The 13,061-nt window shown below is 32.2% G+C and overlaps 1 protein-coding gene across 1 annotated transcript in view; it reads right to left on the reverse strand.

Annotated features, from left to right (window-relative positions):
- LOC124353024 (DE-cadherin) overlaps positions 1–13,061 on the reverse strand; it is an 896,414-nt gene that overhangs the window by 25,900 nt on the left and 857,453 nt on the right. The window contains exons 9-15 of the mRNA XM_046802814.1: positions 12,470–12,644; positions 9,401–9,577; positions 7,375–7,546; positions 3,088–3,234; positions 2,140–2,255; positions 1,371–1,529; positions 478–606 (exon numbers count right to left, since the gene is read on the reverse strand). Of these exons, the coding sequence (XP_046658770.1) occupies positions 478–606; positions 1,371–1,529; positions 2,140–2,255; positions 3,088–3,234; positions 7,375–7,546; positions 9,401–9,577; positions 12,470–12,644 (1,075 nt within the window). The remainder of the gene's footprint in view (positions 1–477; positions 607–1,370; positions 1,530–2,139; positions 2,256–3,087; positions 3,235–7,374; positions 7,547–9,400; positions 9,578–12,469; positions 12,645–13,061) is intronic.

Consider the following 13,061-nt stretch of genomic DNA (forward strand, 5'->3'; position numbering starts at 1 on the left):
CAACAATAAATTTCCTGTCGGTTTTCCAACCTACGATAGCAATCAACTGTACACATTAGAAACTTGTTAGTATAGTAGTATACAATAGATTTTAATGAAAACAGTACACATGTCAAATGAAAAATTATTGTAGTACAAAAGTAAAGCTGAAATGGGCAAGAATAATTATGTCCAAGCAGAGACACAACTTGCTGACATGACCTGAACAAATTACAGGACAAAACAAAGACATAAATTGATGACTGTATACAGACATACAGTGACACTAATGATTGAGGCACAGTTAAAAGTGATGGAGCATTAGGTAGCTTACTTGGAAATACAATTTTATTTGTTTTGTGAACTTTTCTAGCCCCATTGCAAAATTCCTGATGGAATGCCACACTGGAGTGTCCTCACTTTCCAGTGGATACCAACTGCAGGGCACAAATAACAAAAGTATGTATCAAGACTGTTAACCGTCTATCTCCCACTGACCTTGAGAAGTGAGAGACACCCCTGGTTGTCGATGGTGAGGTGAGTACCCTGGTCTTGTTTGGGGACCACACTGTACACTATGTGCTGGTCTGCTGAACGGTCCTGGATGTCCGGGTCATACGCTTTCAACTGAAATAACAACCATAAAATATTACTTCAGTGCACAACTGATTTGGCCATATAAAAACAATTCCATCCAGCTCTTAAAACGTTAATTGAATTTGGTTGATAGCAATTCTCCGTTAATGTTAGTCTCATTAACAGAATTTATTGGGGGTAAACAATAAAAATTGTAATTATTACAGGAGATAAAAAATTTTATAAATTGTCTACAAGTTGCAAGTATGGTATTCAAAACTTTTTCATCTTTTTGTCCTGAAATTTTACAAAACAGTGTTTAAAACGTTATGCCTTCATTGTCTGTTGTTAGAATACCTAACAAAATTTTTACTGGTAAATGTTAAGTTTTGTTTATAAAAAATATTGTTTAAAATGTATATATAGTGTAGAGTGTAAATGATAAAACTGATTTGATAACACATGAATGAATATTTATAGTCCAAGAACTTTAAAAGTAATATAAATACTAGGATTGTCACAAGCAGCTTTAGTGTTTTTGATTGAATCAAACTAGGGGATGCCACACATCTACTTTGAATTAATCTTTCAAAAGTGCTTAGCCTAATGTTGTTTTGTTGCAAAATTTTTTATGTAAACATGGCTCTCTAAATTATATCTGCATTTGTTAATCAGAACATTGCTCTTGAATGAAAATAAGTAAACTAAAATCTAGACCCTGATCAGTAAGAAAATCAAGCAGGCAGTAATTGTAATAGTTTACGTTCACACACCATCCACAACACCTACTAAACTAAAGAGCAGATGAGAATTACCGTGACGATGCAACCAGGCACCAACTGCTCTTCCATGATGGTTATGTTGTTTTTGTACGGCAGAAAAACGGGTGGATTGTCGTTGACGTTCTCTATCTTGATGTCGACCAGGGCGTAATCCTCATAAACGCCATCAAACGCTCGCACTTTCAACGTGTACTGCAAACACAACCATATGTTGATGACACTGAATTTTATTAGATACTAGCTATTTCATTTTATTTATGGCTTTACTTACTTACATTTAATTCATGGTTAGTAATTTGTTTTTTTACACTTCCAATGGAAATAGTAAGAAATGGAATCAGGGAGGCACTGTTATGAAATCAATCTACAGATATTAACATATTTATACATCAAACCCTTACTTTTGTTAATGCCAATTACATAAATCCCTATTTGAAAAAAATTAAAAAATGTATACTATAGATCTCTGTTAAAGGAGGGCTACACGTTCGAACATGTTTAGGAACTAACTGTCTATAGGTACATAAACCTCAACTTCTCTTCCATCCAACCTCACCCTCTCTAGTAGTTTGGATGACCTTTGCGTGTTCCATTCTAGATTTGAACCATAAACCGGTACAATAGTGAAGAACTCAAATAAGGAGTTACTTTTTTAATACCTATTTGGTAGGCTTTTCAGGTAGGTAATTTGTTTAAATTTACTATTTTTACAAGGTTTATGTTTCGAATTGAAAACCACAATATTAAGAAAACGCCCAGCTTTACTTATCTTGATTATACTTACAATACTTGTACTACTCACACTGGTAATATTCTCATAATCCAGTTGGCTGTTGACTCGGATCTTTCCTGTCTGCGTCTCGACCAAGAAAGCATTATTCGTGTTCCCCTCCACTATACTGTAGGTGACAGGTGACGCTGAAAACATTTGTTACAACTGAATGAAATGGTTTATTCTTGGATCTTTACTTTCTCTCTAAAATATATATGGAAGAATAGGTACTCTTCTAAGAAAATTTTAACGTAAGTTTTTGTTGGAAATATGCTAATAATAAAAATTCAGAAAATAATGTAAGTAAAAAGTAAACATGAAATAAGAAGATAAGCTTAACCACTGCTCTAGATTGTTCAAATTGAAGTTTTTACTTCTATTTGTAAAGTTCTATACTTGCAACCAAGTTTTTGTTTAGCAGGTGTTTTCTACAATAATGTTCTAAAATTCTTCTTTTTAGTTAATACAATTTTAAGCCTATTAGATGCTAATAAATGTCACTATTAAATTCTTATAATGATTCTTGTCGAAATTAATAAAAACATTTTAGTAATAAAAATTTCCATGGTAAGTTACTACAATTAATTACAATAATAATAGTACAATGGTATTACATTAAACAGGTAATTGGAATCGAATAAAATCATAAGTGGATTTAATTTGAGTTATTTCCTTTTATTTATTAATTCTTTTACAAAATTTATAGTTCTTTCTTTTTAATATTGATTTATGGTCAAATGAGGTGTATAAACCACATTCATTAAAAACACATTTTTCATTAAAAATTTTGGTTATAAAAATACTGAGGTTGGTTTTGTACAAAAATGTACCAACAATAAGCTGAATGATTTCATAACCACACCAGCGAATCGAAACATGAACAATTATGATGAAAGTTCAATTAAGTTCTAGTAAAGCGATTCTTAAGAATTCAATAACTTCAGAGCATAATAACAACTTATTGTTACTATGATTTACCTGTGTCATTGTCAAGTGCTTTGACTTCCCTGACTAAGGCATTGATGTTGGCATCTTCCGGGATAGCCTCTGCCACATACCTCTCCTGGGTGAACTTGGGCGGGTGGTCGTTCTTGTCAGCTATCTCTATCCTGAACACTTGCTGTCCTGCAACAACGTAGTCCACACATCAGCATTAACAAATAGAATAGTTACACTCCTATTATATAAAATAGTGTTGTATTTTTAAATATTAAAATCGTACATTTTTTATACTAAATAATTTACAATTTATAAATGTGAATATGGTAAAACGTTGGTAAGTAAAGTTAAAATAATAAGGTTTGCTATGAGGCATTATGTAATGCACAAAAGAAATTATGAAAAGGGTTCATTTTAATCTTCAATATTATAAACTAATCAATAGAACATTGATAGGTAATTTTATTATTGTATTTAAATTATTAAAAAACTAGTTTTGATTTAATTGGCTTAATTTGATTGCTGGAAGTATACACTTGGTTAATGCTTGTAGCCATTAAATATTGTACATTGTTTTTACATTAAATAGTTTATAATTTGTAATTACAAATATGGTAAAATAGTGGAGATTAAAATTTAAATTATGAAGTTTCCTATGTAGTAACATAAAGAACATTATATCACTTAAAAGAAATTATTAAAATAATTCATATCAATCTTCACTATTTATATTTTAATCAACAGAGAATTGATTAGCAAATTTATCAAACAACTGGTTTTAGATTACAAGGCTTAATTAAAAACTGCTACAATAAGCTACAAAGTATAGACTTTGTCCTTAAGGCTATGTGCATGATTATATACAAGAATTATTATTCTCAGCAATGTGAAGTAATATTACAGTATTTCAATCTTCATAATTGTTTCATTTGTGGACATCTGATATCATAAAACGTAACAATAGAGCGGTGGCGGTATGCGGTGTGAATTATAGAACAAAACCAGAGTGGGAACATTGATTTCAATCAAGAAATGGCCAGCACGTTAAACGTTATTGCGTTCTGCCTTCAACATTGGTTTGTGTACTGGACTGCCCCTTGACAACTACTGGACTAGAGAGGCTGTTGACAAGGCCAGCTTTTGAGGCTTTCGGCTTGATTACTCAAATTTTACTGATGAATACTGGTTAAATACCGTTTTATTATTTGCCAGTTGGCAGCAAATTTAGCCACAAACCAAAACACAGAAAAAATTACTGAAATAATTCATGTTTGCATCTGTTATGCAATTAAGCATATAACGAATAGAATGAATGGCCTGATATATTTCAAGTAGTTAATTCAAATTGGATCCTAAATTAAATGGTTTTAAAACAGAATATAAGTTAAACATTTTTAGATCGATTTTATTATTTTTTTAAAGCAGTGAACATTACAGATAACATTAAATGTCTACAGATTTAGTCCGTGAGGCAAGAGCAAATTTGTGTTGTATAAGCACATAACTAAGTTTTTATTGAAATTGATAGAGGAATTTCCTCCAAGAAAGAAATTTATCTTCGGCCATGTTAATTTTGGTGAGGAACTGTGAGGGTATAAAAATATGAAATGATTTTTTATCAGATCATACTTGTTTAGCTTGGCAAACTTAAAAAAAACTTCAGACAATGTAAATAAAAGTTAAATTAACGTCAGCCAACCATGTGAAGTCCGACTATTTGACTGAAAATTCAGATTCAGTAAAACAAGATTCAGTCTCTTTATCTTGTTGGGCAAACTTTTCTTTCCAGTTTGATGTTTGTACATTTAAGTGATTCTGTAGGGTTTGTTTTTAAGATATGTTTTTATTATTACGTCTACAATACATAATATATAATGCAATTATATTTGTGTAGTAAATAAATAAGATATGGTTACAATAAAACAAATTGCTTTAAATATTTTACTGAAATTGACACAACTATTTTATGGCTTTTAGTTACTTTTTAATCATAATTTATATAAATCTAACATACATTTAAAACTTTTAATATGCAGATATTTATTTATTTTGTTAAAGGTTACTTTGTACACTATGAAGATGGCAACACATAAAAAAAATTTGCATGCTCAGAAACAATGTGTGAAAAATACAACAATAACTTAAAGACTGTTAAAATACACAAAATACAACAAAAAAAGGTAACAAGTGAAAGTTTGATTTGAAATGGAGGGTATGTATAGCAATAAGACACATCCGTATTCCAATTTTTTTAATAGATAATTATTTATTAAAAATGTAACAATTTAACTATCTATTAAAAACAAAACAATTAAAAATCCCATGGAAAATGTGATACATAAAAAAAAAAAATATTTCAAGACTAATCCATAAATTTACAATACTGTAAAATAATGAAGGGTGAATTTATCACAGTTTGTAATGGAGATTTGTTATCAGGAAACAAGTGAGCGAAGATTTCTTATAAGATAAAAATGTTCAGGTGAGAGTAGAGTGGGTGAAGAAATAAGGATCGCGAGAGTACGGCTACGGCAAACAGTTTCAGTCAATAAACCTGATTGTCATCTAACTGCTCCTCCTCATTCACTGCTGAATGGTATTTACTAAATGTTACCTTCCAACTTTTCACTGCTTACACTTGATCATCAAACAGTTACAATCAAAAAACATGATTGTCATTTAATTGCTCCTCTCATTCACTGCTGAATGGTATTTACTAAATGTTATCTTCCAACTTTTCATTGCTAACAATTGATCATCAAACGGTTACAGTCAAAAAACATGATTCGCATTTAACTGCTCCTCTCATTCACTGCTGAATGGTATTTACTAAATGTTACCTTCCAACATTTCATTGCTTACACTTGATCATCAAACAGTTACAATCAAAAAACATGATTGTCATTTAATTGTTCCTCTCATTCACTGCTGAATGGTATTTACTAAATGTTACCTTCCAACTTTTCATTGCTTACAATTGATCATCAAACGGTTACAGTCAATAAACCTGATTGTCATCTAACTGCTCCTCTCATTCACTGCTGAATGGTATTTACTAAATGTTACCTTCCAACTTTACATTGCTTACACTTGATCATCAAATAGTTTCAGTTAATAAACTTGACATAATTCATCCTCACATCTAACTGCTCCTCTCAATCACCGCTAAATCGTATTTACTACGTATTACCATCCAACTTTTCATTGCTTATACTTGATAATCAAAGAGCCACAACTGCTAATTCAGTTACAAAAAACATAGACTGAAGCAAGTATAAGAAAAATTCATAAGAATTTTGAAGGAGGATAATACCTTAACCAACACTCTAATATTATTCCTTAGGAGACAATTCAACCTGGACCACACAACCCATAAAGTACCGCATATTCATTAATATTTCTGTGAAATGCACTGAAAGGGCAAACAAAACTGTCCGGCCCGGAGTAATCATGTAAATACGAGAAATAAAAGCGGGATGTTTTTAAAAGTTTGTTGTGTGCTGAATAAACCGGTGCGAGGCAAACTTCCATATTTGAATGTGAATGAAATCCCACAGGCACGCTGGGAAAACAAATCACTTTTTAAACAGTGCAAAGCCGAAAACTTTTGTAGTCTCCCCTCACACAGGCATTTATTAGTTATATGTATAAAGTGCGGTTAAAATTGCAAATCATTCACGGTACGAACATAATAATTATTTTAGTTGATTACTTTAGTGCTTTATAGTAAAATTCAACATAATTTGTATGCGGTCTTAGGATTATGAAGATTTAATTGGATGGATTAACTACAGATTTCCAATTAGTTATTATTTGATACTTTTTAACGTGCACTCCCCTCACGCTACCTACCTAAACTTTAATACAATTCTAGTCTGAATTAAAACAACTCATTCAGTACAAATATGGTCACGTAAACAAAATATAGTAACTGAAAAACTCTTTGTCCACTCCATCAATGAAAAAAGATATAATGTGAACAAAATGACATGCACAGTGTTTTTTAAATGATTCCACTCAGACAGCACAAAAATTAACAACCAAAAATACTAATTTATTTATTTTCATAAGATCGTTTTATATTATTGTTTTCTGGTCTGTAAAAGGTTTATTATTATAAATTCTAAAGAATGCTAAGATAATAATTATTTTAATATGACAATAACCTGAAAATATGCTATAGGATTATAAAAATATAAACATTCAACTCATTAAAATATGTGCATGCAAATATAAAATAATGAAACAATTTAAACAGTAATATTGCGTAAAACATGGACAGTGAAAAACTTTATTGCAGACAATTTGTGAAATCGAAAGTAGTACCTTTGTTGTGTTCCCCAGTATCATAGAGCGCAGAGGGCGAGTTGTCTGTGGCAATGATCTTGACATTGTAGAAATCCCGCTGTTCTCTGTCGAAGGTGACTAGCGTAGTTATGTTTCCTGTGTACTTGTCGATGGCGAAGTACTCCTGATTGTCTCCCAACTCGTACGTCACCTAGAGAAATATCTCGGTGTTTATAAAAATGTGTTTGTTTCACTGTAATCCTAGAAAGGAAACAGTCCAGGTTCAGTGACAAAGTACTCAGCTGATGGGAGAGTCCCACTGAGTAATCACTAAAATATAAGTGAAGTGCTCCATGTTAAGAATGACACCGTACAGCAACAGTACTCTTGAAGAAATTACTTGTTAGATGTTTCTGTTCACAACAACAAAGCACGGTTTCAAAGAGTTTCTTTTCACTTTGAATTTCTTGTTGAAAAAATTAAACGTCACAAACTTTACACATGACAACTTTGGTTTTCTCACTTTATTGGTCCAACTGTAGAAATATCTCATACACCAGTAATTAATTGTACAACAGATTTCAAGTTCTATAAAAATATCTGAATATATGAATTTAATCTATAAAGGGTGATATAGTAAGTGAATATGTAATACCATATTGTTACCCTGAGACTAGATGTTATTGTATATTTGTAGTGATAAAAATAATATACACATCTAAAGGTATATATAGATTATGAACAAGCAACAAAATATTTGTGGGGAACTTATCAGTGACTTAATATGAGGTGTACCAGAACATGAAAACACAATTAATTTGTTTCCTAGTTTAGAAGTTCTTAACTTATAGGATCAAATTTCTAAACATATGAACTGACTGACCACACAAAAAACATTTCCTTAACTATGTTATATTAGTTATTGTCAATTTTTATTTTATTATTAACAATAAAAATCAAATAGAAATACATTTTTTTCCAAACCCGAATAACTAAAAAAATTATTTTATTGCTACACAAAACAAAATATTGCGTAACACAAAATTAAATGGCGTTAATGATCAACTACAATTTGGAATAATTTACAACAGTAAGTGACTATTAGACTATTAGAAATCAATTAACGTTTGCAAAATTTAGAAGGTAAAAAAACAAACTAAAAACAACAAATGAAAATCTTCAAATTTAATTTTAACTATTTATCACATGTTCCATTAAGGTACTCCCAAAATAAAATTTATGCATATAATAAAGAACATTTACATCTTGTTTGAACAAATAATAACAAAGAACAAGAAATAAACTTTTTTATATTAAAAACTTGTTACAAAATTTTGGCAATACATTCTACGGTTTCTCAATATTAATATTGAAATAGACCTTTGAATATGTCTGATGATCCTGAAAATGTTTGTTTTTTTACTTAAAATGTTGTTATTTTTTCTATTATAGTTTATTTGATCAGAACATTAACTATAACATCCTCTAAGAAGACAAAAATTTGAATTAAGATTTTTTTTTACTTTATATTAAACAAATCTTTGTGCATGCGTTTAAATTTAAGAATTTTTGTATCTGTCAGTTATGCATTGTTTAATAAGTCAATGAGTTACTTCATATGCATATTTAATTAGATTTCAAACTGTGAAGTAAAAGCTACAGTTACACATTGCTAATGTATTGTATGGAAACATTGGAAATATATATAGGACTACTAATTGATCTCTTGGGAACAACTTATTGTATTTTTATTAAACAGACATTTAAGAAACTTCTACTGGTAAATAAAAAAATACCCCCATTCTAAAAAGTAATATCTTTCCATTTAAACTAATAGGAAAAATTACATTAAGATCAACCAACACAAAAGAAAGTGTAGGTAACAGATAATAAAAAGTAATTGGTTTTCAAAAATCAGATGATAAAATGCTTGAAATCTATTATAAATAATAATATTACGAATATCACTGGAAAGTCAGCAACAAGTTCAGAAAATTGGGAAATAGAATTGCTTGTCAAGTGGTTGAAGAAAGTCCAGTAGTGGACTGACAACAGTGTTACCAACCTGGTTGTTGGAGGATGTGCTGTCGGCATCTATGGCTCTCACTTGCATTACAGGAGTGCCGGGCGGCTCATTCTCCAACACACTCCCAGACACCACCTCAGTAAACACGGGGATACAGTCGTTGACGTCCGTCACTTGGATGTTGATTGTGGTCTCCGCAGCCAGTGCATACTTATTCTGGAAAATTTTGATAGCATTAGTAACTGTGATAGAATTGCACAGCGTAATGGTGTGATACAGTCCCAGACACCACCTCAGTAAACACGGGGATACAGTCGTTGACGTCCGTTACTTGGATGTTGATTGTGGTCTCCGCAGCCAGTGCATACTTATTCTGGAAAAGTTGATAGCATTAGTAACTGTGATAGAATTGCACAGCGTAATGGTGTGATACAGTCCCAGACACCACCTCAGTAAACACGGGGATACAGTCGTTTGACGTCCGTCACTTGGATGTTGATTGTGGTCTCCGCAGCCAGTGCATACTTATTCTGGAAAATGTTTAGCATTAGCAACTGTGATAGACTTGCACAGCGTTATGGTGTGATACAGTCCCAGACACCACCTCAGTAAACACGGGGATACAGTCGTTGACGTCCGTCACTTGGATGTTGATTGTGGTCTCCGCAGCCAGTGCATACTTATTCTGGAAAAGTTGATAGCATTAGTAACTGTGATAGAATTGCACAGCGTAATGGTGTGATACAGTCCCAGACACCACCTCAGTAAACACGGGGATACAGTCGTTGACGTCCGTCACTTGGATGTTGATTGTGGTCTCCGCAGCCAGTGCATACTTATTCTGGAAAATGTTTAGCATTAGCAACTGTGATAGACTTGCACAGCGTTATGGTGTGATACAGTCCCAGACACCACCTCAGTAAACACGGGGATACAGTCGTTGACGTCCGTCACTTGGATGTTGATTGTGGTCTCCGCAGCCAGTGCATACTTATTCTGGAAAATGTTTAGCATTAGCAACTGTGATAGACTTGCACAGCGTTATGGTGTGATACAGTCCCAGACACCACCTCAGTAAACACGGGGATACAGTCGTTGACGTCCGTCACTTGGATGTTGATTGTGGTCTCTGCAGCCAGTGCATACTTATTCTGGAAAATGTTTAGCATTAGCAACTGTGATAGAATTGCACAACGTTATGGTGTGATACAGTCCCAGACACCACCTCAGTAAACACGGGGATACAGTCGTTGACGTCCGTCACTTGGATGTTGATTGTGGTCTCTGCAGCCAGTGCATACTTATTCTGGAAAATGTTGATAGCATTAGCAACTGTGATAGAATTGCACAGCGTTATGGTGTGATACAGTCACTCCGAGACCAGGTGTAATTAATTACAAAAGCTATTTAAATTCGTTATTTTTCTAATAAGCTATGAGTTTTCGTTATTGTGAGTAGATTTCAAAGAGTTGGCATTACTGCTTACACTGTTATCATTTATCGATTATGCAATCATTTGTTGATAATAAATAAAACAGAGGATTATTCTTGGAAAATAAATTATATTCAAACAGTATATTTTGTTAGTACATGTGATGAAAAGTAAAATATTTATACTTGGTCAAGAAATTATATTTTTCCAAAAAGGAAATTGCTTTAACGTTTTATTACTTATATTGCTCAAGTGATGTTAAGGAAGTTAATGCCAATATATTCATATAAAGCTAAATCTGTGATACCAGACAAAAACTTGAGAAATGAGTTCATTTCTTTTACTTATTAGTCACAGAAAAAAGCTCAATGAAGCCACTAAACAAAGAGGATCCAAGCGACAGATTTTGGGACCAAGAGGATAATAAAAATAACAAAAAATTCTTATGTTATGAAAAACTGGTTAAGTTTGACTCAAACATCAAACATTAAAAGTTAATCTGAAAACTACTATGGAACTGGAGAGTAAAGTATACAAAGCAATCAAAGCGATAAAAACAGTTCCACAATTAATCGATACATTTGAAAAAGTACAGAAGTATGAGTATGAAATAGTTCCACTTGAATATAAAAGGTTTGACTTGTTGACAGCGAGTTAAAGGGTTCCTGTGTTGACAATCAACGCAGCTGTCAACAAGACAATGGCAAACAACACAGCTGCAAACAGACACACGACTGCTGTCGATAATTTGAATAATACAATCGGAACCAGCAATCTTGTTATGTTTCCACTTTAAATATTGCAACCGTTATATTGATTTCCCGGGTTCTTTCAATATTTGATAGAAGCAAAGAGAAATACAGGACGGACAGAACAAGTATTATCACAATTTTAGTACATTACAACGAATGATTTTTTACAAAACCTTCAAATTGCTGGTGGAAACGCCAACAGAACTTTCGCATTAGTCAATTGTCAAACTCTCAAAGTAAAATTTTAATTTTAATTTGCCAAATAAACAGAACAATAGGAAAAAAGTTATTTTTACAAGTCTGCTAGTTTATTTGTAATTGTTCCAGTAATTATTGTATTCTCCATAGGCAGGAAGTACTTTTGAAATGCTCTCTCTGAAGAATTTAGCTCATACAACCAGTTTGAAAACTAAATTTAATAAATGGCTGGTCAATTAGTGTTATTATAGTTCAGAGAAGCTTCTGCCATCCTGAAGGGTGCTGTCAAAACAGCCTTGGGATAGAGTTATGCATTAAATTTTTCAATTTACAACATATGCGCATTTTATACACCTACAAAAGTTTGTAAACTTGCATTATGTGTATGTAGCCTATTAATTAATATGATAAGATTTTGATGTGACGACCTAGATACCCTGAAATAGGGGTTTTCTAAGAGAAAAATAAATAGATATATGTATGTATATATTAAATAAACATTTATAGAATGTACTACAACAAATTGTGTATTAAGAACATTTTTTTTATTTACAATATTAGTTATGAAACCATGATGACTTATAATGAATGAAATATAGCAATTACATTATCAACTTGTCCCAATGGTTTTCGTTCATGTTACACTGTAGTCAAAACCAATTAATAAAAATTCTTATCCTTTCTCTAGTTACCAGACGACATAGTAAAAAGACAGACGTGAAATACCTGTATTCTGACGGTGAGGGTATACTCTGATATCGACTCGTAGTCCATGTGCCTGGCCAAGCGGATGTGCGCCGTCGTGCCTTCCGTCTCCAGTCGGAAAGTGTTCAGCTTGTTCGTCTGTTCCGTTCTTCCAAACACAAGCTCAAACACTGGTGCCTTCTCGTCAGTGTTGGACCTGCGAAGAATTAATCATCATTTTATTTGTTTTTTAAGAACACCATATGGGAAACCCTGGTTTGCAGATCTTTTACTGATTGCTTTAACTCTTGAAAAGACTACTGACTGAAGGCTCTTCTTTATAATTTATTTATTAACCCTCTCTCTGGTAATCACCAGTCACCCGGTTAGTAAACAAGCACTCACTCTTGTATTTGTTATAGTGCAAAAGAAAAACTTGATTAAAAAAACTGATGGAACATTTAGATCATAGTTCATATTTTATAGTAAAACTTTCCTTCTTTGCTGATATTAGTAACTGTTAAAGTTCAACATTGTTTTTGTCATTTCATATTGGCACAGATTGTTTGATTATAATTTTTATAATTGCATTTTTATTCAGTATTGAATAGTTTAATTATTGTTATTTAGTGTT

This window comes from Homalodisca vitripennis, chromosome 1, assembly GCF_021130785.1.
Source record: "Homalodisca vitripennis isolate AUS2020 chromosome 1, UT_GWSS_2.1, whole genome shotgun sequence".
Classification (NCBI taxonomy): domain Eukaryota; kingdom Metazoa; phylum Arthropoda; class Insecta; order Hemiptera; family Cicadellidae; genus Homalodisca; species Homalodisca vitripennis.